Below are 16,892 nucleotides of genomic sequence, written 5' to 3'. Positions count from 1 at the left end.
CTTCAGCTGCAAATCAGTGAACTATCCAATTCAAATGTTCCCGAAAAATTGATAATCAAAAAATATTTTTTAATTAGTGAAAGATGACCCATTTACTAATTAAAATTCATGAATTTTTGTATACCAGGTTCATAAAGAATATCTCGTAAGAAAGAACGACTATAGTGAAGATTTATTTTTAAATAATTATGGAATTTGTGTGTACATGAATATTCTAATTTTTTAATCTAATCATCTTGTGATATATAAATCTATGCAGTACAACAGTTTAATCAACATATGCTGGTTGCTTTATTTAATTTTTCACTTTAAAGACAAGACCAAAATCAAAACCTTTGAACTTACTATACTTTTCAACCTGAAAGAACCAAAGAATAGCTACAATTCTAATATAGCATCAGTAAATCCAATATTATTCTCATGAGTATCAACAGGCTATACTGAAACAAGGTGAAATAAAATATCTTACTCTGTACTTAATTCGAAGTGTTGCCACTGTATTACAGATGTTTAATCTGAAAGGTGCTACTATGAAGGTTGCAGACTCAAACGCTGATAATGGTTATTCAAAATTATATTTATGGAATACCCTGAAAATAGGCTGAATTGGAACCTGCACATGGTTTTAAAATACTCATTACCAACAATTTTTTAAAGACATAAAAGACTACTGTTTTCTATAATTGGGAGTTTTAAAATCGTCTCCCTTTAGTGCTTTCAATTGTCACATGGCCATAAGCCAAAGACCCAAATAATTTCAAATGATCACAGATACTAATTAGGCAAAAATTCTCATGTGTCAGTACTTTTAATGTTGTGTACATCAAACTATAGTAAAAAGATGACTATAAACAACATGCGGCCCCTCTATTTTCATGAACAGCACAACAGATTACAGTAAACCGAGTTTATATTCCACCATCAAGTGTGGTTCTCCCATTAGTTCACTTTGTGACGGGTCTGAAAACAAACAAAAACAAACATATTAAAGATTCTCAAAAAAAAAAAAAAAGATAAATTCAATGATTCCACTCACATGAAAATCTAAAACAGGCAAAACTGACAGAAAACAGATGAGTGGTTACCTGGGACCAAAGGGGAACTGACTGCAAAGGGATCAGGGAAACTTTCTGGGGTGATAAACATTTTATATCTTGACCGGGGGGACACTTACACAGCAGTACACATTTGCTAACATTCACAGAACTGTACATTTAAGATGAGTACATGCCAACTATATGTCAACTATACTTCAATACGGTTGTTTAAAAAAAAAAAAAAAGCCAACAACAACAGACTGAAGTTCTCCTTTTTCAAAACTCAAGTTTTCCAGTGGCTTCCCAGATGACTCTAGGAAACAATCTCTAATTAAAAGACTGAGCAGTCTCCTAATCTAGTTTGCAAAAACATTTTATTTCTATTGTTTCATGCTCTGTTACATACACATACACTAACAGAAATGAGAATGTGAGACAAAGAAAATCTTTAAAATCTTCACTATCTTGTTTTTAGAGAGCAGACAAAAGTCTTATATTAACTGTATAGCACACATAAGAGAGCTTTAAAAATTAATGCTAACAGTAAGCTTCCAAAAAACAAAATAAAGCCTTTTTCCGTTTCTGCCCCCATTAGGAAAAAAACCCAATGAACTGTAAAATCAGTTTGTAAAAATACATAACCATCCACATTAAAATAATGATTACAGGTCTGGATATTTCTTCACTGGATCTCCTAAGAGACTAGAGATGATTGTGTCACATCAGTTCAGCAATCCATACGCTCTCCAGGCTCATCACACAACAAAGTAGCCTTAGCAACAACTGACACTGCTGTATTTATTAATAGCAGAGTAACTGCTATGTATATAATAGGCATTCACAATCTAAACTTATAAAAAAAATGTCTCCACATGAGTACAAAGGATAGGCAAAGATGTGTGCTTACAGCACTGCTTTGTGTTAATTGAAAAAAAGAGGGGCACCTGGGTGGCTCAGTAGGTTGAGCGTCCCAACCGACTCTTGATTTCAGCTCTTGATTTCAGCTCGGGTCATGAGATTGAGCCCTGAGTCAGTCTCCACATTGAGCATGGAACCTGCTTAAGATTTTCTCTCTCCCTCCCCCTCCCCACACCCCACTTGCACACATACTCTCTCAAAAATTAAACTAAATTAAATTTAAAAAAGTGAAAAAAGCATCCAGCAATAAATGCATTGATGTACATACATACTGTAAGATACACACAGTATGCCAGTTGTGTTTTAAAAAAAAAAAACCACTAAGCAATCTCAAATATATCTGACTAATTTACTTGTATGAAGACCTACAGAAAAAAGTCTGGAAGGAAATATACTAAATGAAAACAGCAAGTAACTGAAGAATAAGGGAGAGAAGTGGGTTGGAGGTAATCATGGAGGACCCAAGTTTCAGCTGTCATGTTTTAAATTGTTAAAGAATACATTAATTTTTATGACAACTTCCTTTTAAACTCTACTTTAAGCTTTGACTTTAATAAAGTACATGCTTATTAGATAAATCACTTACACCAGAAAACAACACACCACATCAGCAAGGCAACGGCCTGTGGTTTCAGCGCCTGCTCTGCTGCTGTGAGAGACTGAGGCAGGACTGAGCCTCTCCATCAGTCCATTTAACCACCTTAAAGTGAGGGAACTGGAGTACACAGAAGACCCCTTTCAGCATTAAAAGTCTAGTTTTGACTTTACTATTACCCTCCTCATAGTCCCTTCCTTGTAAAATGCGCAGATTCTTCTTGGCCAAGTACTTCCCTGATGAGCAAGCAAAACCCTATCACTTCCAACACTTAACTCAAACTCAAAACCCTCCAGCCATATGGGCCTTAACACATTCTTATGTGTGTCGGGAGACAATTCTCTATGGGTCTCTCAAAATTCTATAAGTCTTAGATACACTGCCTGCCTTTGTTCTAGACTCTCTTTCCAAAACTGTTTCTAAATTGAACAACCTAAGAAGACAAAGACTCTTCTGGAGAGTCATGACTCTTCTGGAGCACAGAACAGAAAGGCTTATTGCCTATCATAAAAGATTCAGATGCCCTTATCTGGGGGTTCCCCTACCTGTAATAAAATACACTGTATATGTGGCATCACCTGACCCTCTTCTTGCTACTCTGTGGGAGCTGGGGCTCAGGGAACCAACAGGAAAGCTGATTCACAGCTATTGCTATTGTTGTGAGTAATAAACTGTCCTCTGACTCTAGGAGTCTGTCTTGTCTTCTGCCAGGATCTATGAAACCATGGCAAGCTAACCTGTTAGCTTATAGATAAGAAAACATCTTAAAGCCCTTCAGAGCTCTTCAGCTGTTCTCTCAGGTTACAGACCTTGAACTCACGGCTTCTTCTGACTAAAATATTCTTCCCCCTAATTTTGGATTAACTCATTCATACATCTTTTAGGAATCAAGTTATGTGTCATATTCCCAGAAGTGCCTATCTATCCCACCCAACAACAAACTACACCACTATCCCTTTTTAGTCCTAGAATTTATCACAGTTTGGTATTATATGTTTGCATTTATCTGTTTAATGTTTACCTCCCCACGTAGAAAGCAGTTTTGTCACCACCGTATATTTAGAGCCTAGCCCCGTGCCTGACACATAATAAATATTTGACTGAGTAAATGCTTAACAAGCACCTTTCACTTTCTTTATATAAAATTATAGCTGATTTTTAAATAAGTGTATTTTTATAACTAATTTAAAGATAAAAATATAGACACATGAACTATTACCTTGCTAATTTAAAATGAGGTATAAGTTCAATGTAAAAAGCTTAGGAATTCTAGATTTCCCTGCATTCAAAAAGTTCCCTCAGCAACGATTCTCAAAGGAGAGGCTCACTAGGCTTCTGTTGTGTCCACAGCATTTCCTTACCGGATATCAGCAGCCAAGCAAAACTAATATAATTTAATCCTGTTGGGTTTTTCTGTTTCTCCTGAACTGCTGGGGCATAATGAGCAGATGCAATACTAAAGAGAATTAGATTTGTTTATCTTCCTCAGAACCAGAAAAAACAGAGGATGCTGTTTGGACTGTTCCTACTTGAAAGTTATTTATCTCATACATAATAAAATTATCCAAGGAATTTTGTTAAAAATGACAGACTCTTCTTTCCTATTCACCACCTATAGAAGCACAAAAACTCTTTGGAGGTGGGAGCTATTTTTTAAAGAGAGCGTTTCTTATTTTTTCTAGTCATTTTAAAAACTAGTCATATTCCACAAATATTCTGAATACTCAAACAAAAATCATTGTTTAAGCTACCCTATAATACTATATTAGACTCACACATCAGACTATAACCGCAGGACATGAAATGAAGGACTATCATTAGTTGACTGATAATGACTGTAACCTCAGAACTCCACAGATAACCTTGATCCTTAGAACCAGTTAAAGAACAGTTATTATCATTAAATTTTGTCTTAATGCAATGAATAAACATAAGCGAATCAATCCAATGAGCTATAAACTCCATAAGGATGAGGATGCCATCAGTTTTGTTTGCTTCCATTGCCTTGTATGTTACTAGGGCTCCATGAAAAGGTGCTGAATGACACTTACCATTAAGAATATCTTCAAATCCAATAGTCTCATCATTACCCCTCAAAATATCCAGTGAAAGGTTTGAGCTGGGAAGAAATGGAAGACGCTGAACCTTTAGGAAAAATACGAAAGGGCAAGATTAGAGAAAGCCAAGGAAAGGGAAAAAACAGTATTTCACGCTCTTCATTCTTTATTTGTAAAATTCACAAAACCACAAATAAAACACCAGTATAACTGGTGGAAAAAAAACACCAGTTCATATTTTAGCCCCAAGCCAAATTTTTTTAAATTCCTCAAAACTTTACTCAAAATATATAAAGACACTGAAAATTATAGTTTTTGTTAACACTTAATAATCCCATCGACTTTGCATATATTTTGGGGCTTTGCTTTTATCTCAAGAAAACCACAGCATACACGTGATGAAATGCAAATACCCCAGCACCTAACGTCACATCTATTTCCTAATAAAGGTGGGATGATCAAATCCCTGTCCAACTCAGTAAGAGCATTATTCTTAGTAAACTGTTTACTTCACTTTGTATGTTGTTTTGTATTGCTCATTGTAAAAATGTAAGTTATGACCCTTTAAAACAGTACTGGTAACCAGAAAGGAAGACCAAAGTCACTTGTGGGGCCTTTAAAAAGCACAATCCCATTCTGAACTCGTGGTATCTACTTTTTTCAAGTATTAAATATATACATACTGCAGCCTGAAACTTAAGTATATAGTGGGGCAAGCACACATTGTGGAGTCAGAGACCTGGACTCAAACTCTTCTGCTACTTGTAAAACTACGGCTGTGTTTAAGCTACCTGATCTGTCTCACCCTCAGTTTCCTCATCTGTGTAACAGGATAACGCCACCTTCCTTGCCAACATACCGGATGGGGTGGTGTAAAATATGTATACAGTACAGTCACTGGCATATACTCGGTATTCAATAAACTTTTATAGAGCCAAACCAAATTTTCAGTTATTGTGTTGTTGTCTAGCAGTTATAATCGGAAACAATGCAGATTATTTGGGATACTGACAAAAGAATAACAAGAGTAACAGGTGGTCCATGATTATAGGATACTAGTATTTTAAAGTAATCATAACTTTGAAATCTAAGGGTGCTGTTAAGATTATTTCCCCCCAGAAAATATAACCAGACTAAAAATATTTTTAATTACTAATGGCCTATAGAGTTTAGGATGAAAAAACTTCTCTAGGTTATCAAAATTAGAAAAAAATATACACATATGATATTAAGATATATATGTATATATTTTATTTCTATTTCTTTTATTTATAAATATATATTTTTTCTTTAAAAGGAAAGTAGAGAGCGTAGAGAAAGAAACAAAAATGGAGCTTTTAAGTTAAACCAGAGTAAGGGGCCTGGTAGGTAGTTTGATCAGATATAGTTCTGAGAAAGCACCAAAAGCAGGGATGAGCAGGCAGTTGTTATGCATCCCAACAAGCAGGAACTGCAATAGTAGAGGGATAAAGGGAAAAAAGGGAAGGGGCAGAATTCTGGGCAAGGATTTTTGAATTAAATGGGATTAGAATTTTAGGCCTGAAATATGAGCCACATGTAGCTGGAATGTGAGTAGGAAAATAAAAGGGAAGCTAACGATTCTGTGCCAAGCTTGTGTTATTTCATTCAATCTTCAGAATAAACCTAATAACCACACACTGTTGTTATGGTTAACTCCATTTCATATTAAAAATGAATAATCTGAGGCTCAGAAAGGTCTCTAACTTGTTTAAGTTCGTAAGACTAGTGGATGGTGGAGCCAAGATTCACATCCAGGTTATTCTGATTTAGAGACACACATTCTCTTTTAGAACTTGATCCTTGGAAAAAACTTCTGAAATAGCTTCCACAATGACTTAGCCAACACAGTTGATGGCATTAACAGAATTTACTGAAAAAGATGCAGTAGTAGGAAGAACATATGCAAAAGCCAAAAGGTGAGACAAAAACTTAGGACATGCAGGTAGTTTTAGGCTATGAAGTCTGGTGGAGAACAAGGAGAGGCCAATTCATGAACACAGCCACGTTAAGGAGCTGAGTTTTAAATTGAGGACAAAGTGAGGGGAGTGAAATGATCAAATCTGTATTTAAAAAGATTATTGTGGCTAGAGCATGTATGATGGATTGGAGGGCAGCAGAGATGGGTGTCACAGTGATCTAGACGAAGCACAGTAGGCGATCAAAACTAATGGAGTAGCAGTGGTGAGAATTGACTAGATGGTGAGAGGTATGGGTCGCGGGTAGGGATGTGCTGCGGGGGGTAGGGATGTGCTGCGGGGTGAAATAACCAAAGTTCATGCTCCAATCTCTGCCTTAGGAACCAACCTATTTGATAGGTTTATCACTCTTATCACAACTCTATGTGATAAGAGTATGTGAGGAATAATGAGTTATTCTGTACTTATACACGTGAAATGTGAAGTGCCTGTGGGACTTTCAATGGAGAAGTCTATAGGTTTACAGCTCATGAGAATTAAAACTTGGGAGTCATCAATGTATAAATGATACTTGAAGTTATAGGAATAGACAGGAAATAACAGAATGAAAAGAGGACTGGAGATGGGAACTAACAAAACAGGTATTTCAGGGTGCAGAAAAAACCAAAAGGAACCTACGCAGAAACACCTGAGAATAAGGTTTCAGAGATGAGGGGGTTATCAGGAAAGTGTGGTGTCCTCAAAGCCAAGGGAAGGAGTCACTGGTGTAGTATACCACAGGGAAACCAAACAAGAGGGCATACGGATGTCCACATTGTTCAGGAGCAGTTTCACTGGTGTGATGAGAGCCAAAAAACAGTGGGTTAAGTGAATAGTAGGTCAAGGAGCATATACAGCAAATGGAATCAACTTTAAGACACTCAACCTGCAAAAGCACACTTAGTGAGAGAAGGTGCTATAAAGACACTGACAGAAGTTTTGTTTTAAAACACACAAAAAAAGACTAGAATGTATGTAAACATTGCTGATGAGTCTGAGCAAGTAGAAAGAGAGGATGAAGATATCAGCTATGGAGAGGATCCATGAAAAGGGAATTCCCTGACGTAGTGTGACCTGATAGAATCTAGAGCACAGGTCAAGGACAGTTCTTACACACCTGGAAGGACATTTTTGAAGATCTTATTCCTGAGCAACAGGTGTACTCAGCTGTATACAAACTGCCTATATGTAAACATACCACCCCGTGGATATTCCTAGAGGCATTTCAAATTCAACATAACCCCCCAAAAAGAGAAAAACATGAAAGTAGATACACATAAGTTTTGGCACTGAGCTCATAATTTGAAGTTTTCCACGTGATCTTCTTTTTTCTCTATGAAGTAGAAACTGAGGTCATATCCTGAAAAGGGGCAAAGTAGAATCGGCTATAGAGGAGAAGAAAAGGTAACCCTAAGACTGGAGAAGAGTCCTTCCAATCCACAGCAACACACATGTGGAACATATCCTAACTGACATCCGTCAACTCACCTGCTGCACTGCCTTGAACTCCATTTGTAATTTTAGTGGAGCAAACAGACCCTGGATGTTTCTTAGTGTGGAAAAATTCATTTTATCTTGGTTGAGATGGAACTACAAAGGCAAACAATGTAATTTTAAATGTTACATTCGACATTCTGCTTTCAAAACGGCACTGATACGTATGTAACACAACACTTAAAGAATTTTAATATCCATAACTGAAATAAAAACAAAGTACTTTTATTATTTCTTCAAATATATACATCTATGTTTTATCTAGCATGCAGATGTACTTCACCAATGAAAAATTACCACCTAAAATTTGGATTTACAAAACTGATAAATTAAGGAATGTTTTGCACATTGCAACAGCATATTTACAAAACATTCAGTGCTTTTGATTAGAATTACCACAAAACTGACAGAACAAAGAAAAGGTATAAATAAAATGAGATCTAGAAACAATTCCACACAAGGGACAAAAATAGTGAATTTCTAAGTATGTAAGTATGTAATTCAAAAGATTTCACAAGGGAAATAGTCAAACCCATGATACCACCCTGTTAATTAAGCTACGATGTTTAAACTCCACTTTTTGGGGTAATAGATTTCCAGAGGCAGGGGGACCCAAAACTCTAAAGCTTGTCCAGTTTGTACTGGGTGCTAATAAGCAATTTTTTTCTGGAATCATATTTTTACTAAACACTAACATTACTTCTAAAAAACTTTTACTGCAATTTAATGTACTTCAGGCAAAATGAATCAAAGTGACTCATGAATCCTAATCATACAGTTCCCAAAATGGGTAGTGGATATGCTTTGCAGACAGACTGCTACAAAGGTCTGTCTGAGTTAAGGTACTTATTTTTTATTATACTACATTCTCTTGATAAGATTTTAAGTCATGGGTGGGGGGGGGATAATTTTTAACCTACTGAGAGATTAGTGCCCACTTTAGACATGACCAGGGGCCATATACATGAAGTCTAAGGTAAGATACACAGAGATATGGTTTTTAATTACTTTAGCTTGAGTATGAAATTTTAACAGATGGTCCTTAAAGAAAATATGCAATATTTTATTATGGGTATATAATCTGAAGTTCTCACTGAAGGGTTTCCTTTAAATACTGAGTTACCCTCATAATACAGTTTCAGGTGAAAAATTCAATTTTATAAACTTTGATGAATATATCCACCTTATAATATGATGTCAAACCACAATTATCAATCAACACGTACTCAATTATTAGCAACCACAGGCAAAATCAGAATTAGGCTCGGTGGCAATATACCACAAAACAGTCTAACATGGAAGAGGTTATATAATCTAGTTGGGAAGACATGACACATAGATCAGGGCTTCTCAACCCTTGGCACTACTGACATCTTGGGCTACATAATTATTTGTTGTGGTGGGTGGGGACTGTTTAGCAGCATCCCTGGCCTCCATCCAATTGATGCCAGGACCAAAGACCCTTCTCTCTCAATACTACTTGTGACAATCAGACATTGCCAAATGTCCCCTGAAGGAGGTAAAATCATCCCTAGTTGAGAACGACTGATACAAATAATGATCATCTTCCACCACTATCACCACTACGGCTCCCGGTCATGGAGAGCTACTGTAAGCCAGCATATGCCAAGGCATGGGCTACTACTGACTCCATTTTAATGATGAAGAAACTAAGACTTAAACAGAGATTAAGGAACTTGCCCAAGTTCACTTAGCTGCTAAGTATGGTGTCAAGAATCTAAACCTATATAGTTCAATTACACAACCCATGCTAAAGGAGTTATAATAATTATTAAGTGCCACAGAATTCCAAGACACTACCATTAGCTGGGTAATTAAGGAGACTACACAGAAGCAGCTGATGTAAACTGAGTCTCAAATGATCTATGCACTTTTTAAACTCTTCACCATTTGGGCCAGTCTCACTCAGATTTGTCAAAGTTTCTCTTAACATGTATTGCTCAGAACTGAATCAATATTCCAAATCTAATGGCCAGGCTAATACTTGGGAAAGTGAAACTGTACTCTCCCTTGATTTGAGCCCCATCTTATTAATAACCACACTACACCATCTTCCTGAAGTAGTAAGATACCTCTTTCTTCTTGCTCTGAACGTGTATTTAGGAAGTCTTTAAGTTGTCTTTAGAACATGTATACAGGCTATACCCTCTTTGGGGGTGACCGTTCCCTATCTATTAACCTGGTTAATACTGTTCTACAACTATTCAAATGTCTGCTCCTCTACGAAGCCTCCCACTAGCCCTATGCACGGGCAGTTGCTCCATCTTGGTCCTCTATACCATTTTATGAAGCCCCTACCTACTGCTTGTCCTCCCATTAAATTTTCAGCCCCTCAAGGTCACATTCATCTGTGACCTACTGAGGATATGTCCCTCAGTAACTCGGGAGTTGCAGGGCTTGAGAAAGAGGTCAAGGCTAGAGATATGTACTCGAGGTCAACAGCAAAATGGCAGAGGAAAAATATAAAAGAAAACAGGGTCATCAAATGAGGAATGGAAAGGGGGATTGGCCTTTAGAAATTTCCATAAAGGGGTGCCTGACTGGCTCAGCTGATAGAGCATGTGACTCTTAATCTCAGGGTCATGAGTTTAATCCCCATGTTGGGAATGGAGCCTAGTTAAAATAGTCCATAAAAAAGACAAAAGAAGAAAGTATAGAAAGGAGCTTTAGTGAAGCAATTTAATGATAATTCAAAGCCTGCTCTACAAGGATACTGAAAATAAGTCCTCATATTCTTCAAGGTCAAATGCTCAACATTAAAATTGTCTTAATAAATGAAACCACCTAAGTATTACTAAAAGTATTCTTCTACTAGAGGATAAAAATAAAAACATGGATAATATACTTACATTTTTTTCTGATAATTCAAGAGGATGACTGGGCAAAAGTTCATTTTTCACACAAGGAAGGCTGAAAAAAAATATTTACAAGGGAGATTATAAGTCACTCAATACCTAAAGCTCAAACGCACATCTATCAATAGGTGTAACTATAATGGAATGGCACAAGGGAGTTTTTAGGAACAATGACACTTCTGTATCCCGACTGTGGCAGTGGTTGCAGGAATTGATATATTTATTAAAATTCATATTACTGTGAATTATAACAATGAATTATATAACACTTTAAAAAAGGTCAAATTTACTATATATGATAACTGTTTTAAAATGTATCGATTATAGGGACACCTGGGTGGCTCAGTTGGTTAAGTGTCTGCCTTCAGCTCAGGTCATGATCCCAGGGTAATGGGATCGAGTCCCACATCGGGCTCCTTGCTCAGCAGGGAGCCTGCTTCTCCCTCTGCTTAGGTGCTCTCTCTCTCTCTGACAAATAAGTAAAATCTTAAAAAAAAAATGTGTATTGATTATAGATACTAGTGGTCAATTCACTAGGGTGAACCCTTCAAAAAACAGTGTTAAATGATGCCCTATATCCAGAAGAAATTTAACAAAGTATGTTTAAAATTACTATTATTTGATGACATGCTTCCTGCAGTATATAAAAAATCTAGGGGCACCTGGATGGCTCAGTCAGTTGAGTGTCCCACTCTTGGTTTCGGTTCAGGTCATGATCTCGGGGTCCTGGGATTGAGCCCCACATCAGGCTCTGCACTGAGGAGTCTACTTGAGGATTTGCTCTCTCCCTCCCTGCACTCACATGTGCCCCCCTCGAATAAATAAATAAATCTTAAAAAAAACTACATCTCTTCTGTTCAGGTCTATACATATTCAATATTTAATGTATCTTTAATAAACACATGCTGAACGATATGTTTGACATTTACTGAACACCTACTATATAAGGTCATACATTGCTAGAAGCAGACCACTGGTCTTTAACACTCTAGATATATAAAGACGACTATCCTTATTGCCAAAATGCGATTTGAAAGCTGAAAGGAACCTGCAACAATCGTTTACTGAATATTGTCTTTGTACAGAACATTATCCTAGAAGCAGAATGTGAAAATGGTTCTGTTCATGGCAATCTTAAAGTCTAACTGGGAAGAAAAAGGAGCATTTTATGTGGAAAAAAATAAGTATATAAGAAATCATCAGAACCTGGTTACTGACTTGTTTTATGAATTTGATTATACTATATCATAAATCAAATTATATCTCCAATTCCAAAGACTATAAACTGCATCTTTCACTAGAAAATGGAAAGACAATAATGAAGCATTATGTCTGCCACAGACACCATCATTAGAATGACATTTTATTACAGTAAGACCAAAATACCTTAAAGTTACATATAAAATTAAAAACTCAAAACAGACGTTTACAAGGGTAGGCACTACCCTTATTTGATTAAGCAGAAAAGCAACCTGCCAAGAAGTACCAGAAATTTAGACCTAAACACAGAGGAAATTAAGGGAAAGGGTACAATTGTGTGCTGAAGCTAGAAAAGTAAAAGTAACAGCAGCAACACTTACTGAGAGCTTATTAATGTCAGGTAGCGTTCTAAGTATTTTTCATGTACTAACTCATTTATTTCTCCAAATAAAATTTATACTATTAACAGCCCTATTTCACAGATAGAGATATTGAGACATAGAGCAATTAAGTTACCTGCCTGAAGTCATACATCTAGTAAAGAGCAGAGCCAGAATCAAAACCCAGGCAGCCTACTCCTAAGTAGACTCTTCACTGCTGTGTTCCAGTGTCTCCCAGAGAATTATTCCAGTAGTTAATAAGATAAGGAGACAAATGGCTCTCCAAGTTAGCAGTAGCAAAAAGAAGAACCCTACCAAATCATGCTACTGGGTAACAGCTCTTTGAAGGATGCCCTGTCCTGGGACTTCACTATTAAGACACTTCTCCCATTACAGAATACATCCACTCTCATCCGTCCCCAGTCTAAGGTATATTACTTGCTATGTCCCAAATTAAATATATATTTATGGCCTATCAAAATATTTAAAGACTACTGTGAGAAAGAATTCACAGAAACATTTTATTATAACAAAGTCAGAGTCACAGTTCCCCTATATACCCTTTTCGAAGAAGATCATGACTTTCAAAAGGTCCACTTGCTGAAAGTTCAGTAACTGGAATACTGTCCTTTAACTGAGATCCAAGGCCTCTGGCATTCTACAACACAAATAAAAACACTATTAAATACAAAAAATGTTTTAAAACTCACACTGAACATCTACGTAAAAAACACTGTTTAAGCACTAGACGAAAAAGAAGTCTCTGCCCTCAAAGAGCCCACAGTCTAGACAATTATGATGTGCCTTAGCATTATGGTAGAATGATTACACATGGAACACTAAATAACATCAAATTTGGGGGTAGGAAGGATTCCTGAGTTGATCTCTGAACAAAGTCATATCGAAAGGCATTCCAAGAAAAAAGAACATGGGTCAAGGTACAAAAATATAAATGAACAAGCTATAAGTAGTTTGACATGACCAGCTAACTATATGTCTAGTGAGGCAAAAGTAAAGCAAGGCTGGCAAAATGAAAAAACAGAAAGGCTTAAAAATGCAAGGGAATTCAGGTTTTATTCTGAAATTGATAGCCTCTGAAGGTTATGGCATGATCAGATTTACTTTCTCTGGAAAGATCCCTCACTTAGGTTGGAATGCTTAGTACAGAATGAAAAAAGTTGAGGACAGATCCTGGGGAATACTATGCCTTAATGAAGAACAAGAAAGTGGGATTAAGAACAAACAGAATAATTAGAAGAATGTGATCACAGAAGCTAAGGAAAAAAAGAGAGACATTCAGAAAGTATTTGGTTTCTCTAACAGGGTACTCCCTATGAAAAATAAATCTAATCAGCATAGTATAAACAAAACCAAACAAAAACAAAGACTCACAGTATATCCGGTACTGGTGTATTATCATTCTACACATTTATACCATAAAACATTTAATCACCAAATATTTATTAAACATCTACTATGTGGCAGGTACTATGGCAGATGCTGAAGATACACGTCTACCTTTCAGGGGTTAGTCTAATGAATAGATAAATTAAGCAAGCAAATAAAATGCAATAAATGTTACAACAGGTAAAACACAAAAGCTGACTTTTAACCCCTTGTTGCTCAAGTACAATATCCCTGTAATTCTGCAGAAAAATGTAAAACAGCTACAGGTAGTTTGGTATCCATCCTTACACTATTCTAGGAGAAACTATTCTGAGAAACCAGCATTTTAAATTGATTTCTTAATTTATCTGTGCATTTTATGTGGTCAGGTACTTTATCCTGTTCAGAGTTTCTTCAGTCTACCACTCTACTTCAGGATCTCACACCCGGCTAACTTTAACAGCACTTGACTGGGTCTTGCTGTCTCTTAACTTTTCCATTTTCCAATTCTGCATATCAAGGTTTTCCTAAAATATATAATTTGCCCCACCAAGCTGTTATAAAACCTTTCACTGATTTGCCAATGTCTTCTCTGAAAAATAAAGTCCAACATCCTTAGCCTGGAACTCGAGAACCTACAAAACAGGCTCCCCTACACAGAAGTCTAAGTTGATCAGGAAAAGAGTCTGGAATCTAGAGTGGACTGTCTCTAACCTACTATGTGACAATGATCAAGGCATATAATCTCTCTGGCCCTGTTTACTCATCCTTCCAGGTTCCTGAATTCTTTCCACATCTACAGTTATATGACTGTACCTTTTCAAATGCATCTCCTGGTACTTTCCCACATAAACGTTCTCCTCCTCCCAGATTACTTCATTATAAAGTAACAGAAGAAAAGTTTCTTCTATGCACAAAGAAAAAGAGAATTCGGATTTCTGGGTTTTACTGTTATGATTTCCCCCAATTCCTTCTGTAAAATATAAGGATTAGTACCTGATGTTTCTATTAAAGCAGCAGAGGAAAACAAATCTATGAGAAGTTAAGTACCACTAGACCTCAAAATGTTTCTAAAACCTCTCCACAATAATCAGCAATATTACCAACAGAAACTTTCTAGATTTAGATGGCCTAATATCAGAGTCAGAGGCCATGGCCATTCAGGAGTCTTTCCCAAGCACCACAACTTTAAAGTTAAAAAGACAAAAGGGGGGTGGGGAGGTGGGAAGCACTAACAATGCTGACAAACGGGGAGTAACAACTGTCTGATTTTCCCCCCTCCAACTTCTGGCATACTACAAGTTCCCCAAAATGTCTGTAAAGGTGAGAGATAAAAAGCAGAGTTAATAGCTGGGTTTGTTAGCAAAGCAATTTCGAGGTCAGGGGTGAGTGAGGAATTCGAGGGATCTGGGCCCCCAAGGTTAGCCCCTTATGGGAAGAGTAGTCGGCTGCACCGCACCACACACCATAGAACAACGCTGCACTTTCGGATTTGTCCTTGCCAGCTCGGCGCCAATTACGAGGAAGAGGCCGGGGCGCGCTGGGGCACTTGGGACTGAGAGGCGCACATCGAGAGAAACAAGTGAAGGGAATGAAGCCGAAGCGCTGCTCCAGGGACCCGCGCAGGAGCCCAGCCCGGACGACAGCTACGAAACCCCTAACCCCGTGACTCGACAGATCATGGCGCCCGAGGCCGGCCTCATCCTCCCGCCGCCGCCGCCGCCGCCACCCCGGGACGAGCTAGGGGGAGGCGGCCCATTCCTGCCGGGCCAGGGTCCCGAGCCCGCCGGGAACTCAGGTCGCCCAGGGTCTCACTCACCATCTTCACTTGCTCTGTGAACAGCCTCTCAGCCCCGTTACCGTCAGCCGGCCCCGCCGCTCACTTCCGTTTCCGGGGTTGCCCCCCCCCACATCCGCCGGAAGTGCGTCCGTCCGGGCGAGGAAGGAAGGAGGGCGCGGGGCGCCGGGAGGGAGCCGCGCGGGGCCGGGGCTCCCACGCCTGAAGTCCCGAGGGATCCGGGGCCAAGGGCGCAGTAAGGGTGTGGGCTGGGAGGAGGGCGGGGTCGGGACGAGACGTGCCGGAGGGGAGGGAAGACGCGGACCTCCGCTTGATTAATAATAAACATCTACTCTTGGTGCGGTATTTGAAGATGTGCAATGTACTTTGGTAGATGCATCCCTTTATTTAATACAAAAGCTCGTTGAAGTAGATACTACATTTTTCGTCAGGGTAAACGAAGCATAGGTGGGATGAATACTTTGCAGTCTTTCAGCAGTCTTTCAGTAGAACACGAGGCTTTGCCAGTTTAGTTTTTAAAATCTTATGTCGAAGGCCTGCTATGTTCAGAATCCTGTGCCGAGGCTAAGAAAATAGAAATGAATCAGGCTGATGCGGTTCCCGGGCTAGAGGAGCCGCGGAAGTGTTGGGGGTGCGGGGAAGGGTGACATCGAATGAAGTAAGGTTGATAATTGCAGACATATTTTGGGTTTTTATTTATAGCAACACAATTCTAAGTGCGTTACATCAACTATCTAATTTCTTCAGTCATCTTTTGAAGTAGGTACTACTATTGTCTCAATTTTACGGTCAAAGAAAGCAAGACAAAAGAGGTTAAATATACCGAAGAACCCATAATCTGTTTTCATAACATTATATTGTGTTGCCTTGCAAGTATAATGTGATAAAGTGGACTGATATTGTCACCGTATAGTGGAGGTAACTTAAGGAATCCTTGAGCTGATAGTGAAAGGATAGAATGAGCGCGTTTGAGGTAGGAGAATATATGAAAGAACATCACTGGCATTTGCTTAGGTAAAAAAAAAAAGTGGGAAAGGAGGTCTGTGTGGCTGAAGTTCAGAAAGTAAGGTAGAGAGTAGTGGGAGTTGAGACTCTAAGTAGATGGAGCCAAGTTTATTATGGAGGCCTCTGTGCCAATTAAGGATGAGGCTTTAAAGTTTGAAAAGCCATTGAGG

At 38.1% G+C, this 16,892-nt stretch overlaps 1 protein-coding gene across 2 annotated transcripts; it reads right to left on the bottom strand.

Moving 5' to 3' along the window:
• Positions 1 to 267: 267 nt before the first annotated feature.
• LOC103664321 (proteasome maturation protein) lies at positions 268 to 15,887 on the bottom strand. 2 transcript variants are annotated; one of them, XM_040621868.1, is made up of 6 exons: positions 15,739 to 15,887; positions 13,094 to 13,191; positions 10,948 to 11,008; positions 8,072 to 8,173; positions 4,602 to 4,695; positions 268 to 960 (listed from the first exon to the last, which is right to left on the bottom strand). In XM_040621868.1, exons 1-6 carry the CDS (start codon positions 15,739 to 15,741, stop codon positions 893 to 895), a joined length of 426 nt encoding a protein of 141 aa, XP_040477802.1. In that variant the 5' UTR covers positions 15,742 to 15,887; the 3' UTR covers positions 268 to 892. The 2 variants fall into 2 exon arrangements, with proteins under 2 accessions (XP_040477802.1, XP_008690406.1); XM_008692184.2 differs by lacking the exon at positions 15,739 to 15,887 and adding an exon at positions 15,386 to 15,504.
• Positions 15,888 to 16,892: the final 1,005 nt, after the last annotated feature.

This window comes from Ursus maritimus, unplaced genomic scaffold (genome assembly GCF_017311325.1).
Source record: "Ursus maritimus isolate PB19 unplaced genomic scaffold, ASM1731132v1 scaffold_10, whole genome shotgun sequence".
Classification (NCBI taxonomy): Eukaryota; Metazoa; Chordata; class Mammalia; order Carnivora; family Ursidae; genus Ursus; species Ursus maritimus.
Note: the sequence above shows the minus strand (reverse complement) of the source record. Positions and strands in the feature narration are given on the sequence as shown.

Bases quoted from the DNA above. Each gene is read 5' to 3' on its own strand.
- LOC103664321 (XM_040621868.1), bottom strand. The intron at 11,009-13,093 runs GTATATAGGGGA...ATTTTTTTTCAG, and splicing joins CATGATCTTCTTCGAAAAGG to CCTTCCTTGTGTGAAAAATG. The intron at 8,174-10,947 runs GTAAGTATATTA...TTGCCTTTGTAG, and splicing joins TTGAATTATCAGAAAAAAAT to TTCCATCTCAACCAAGATAA.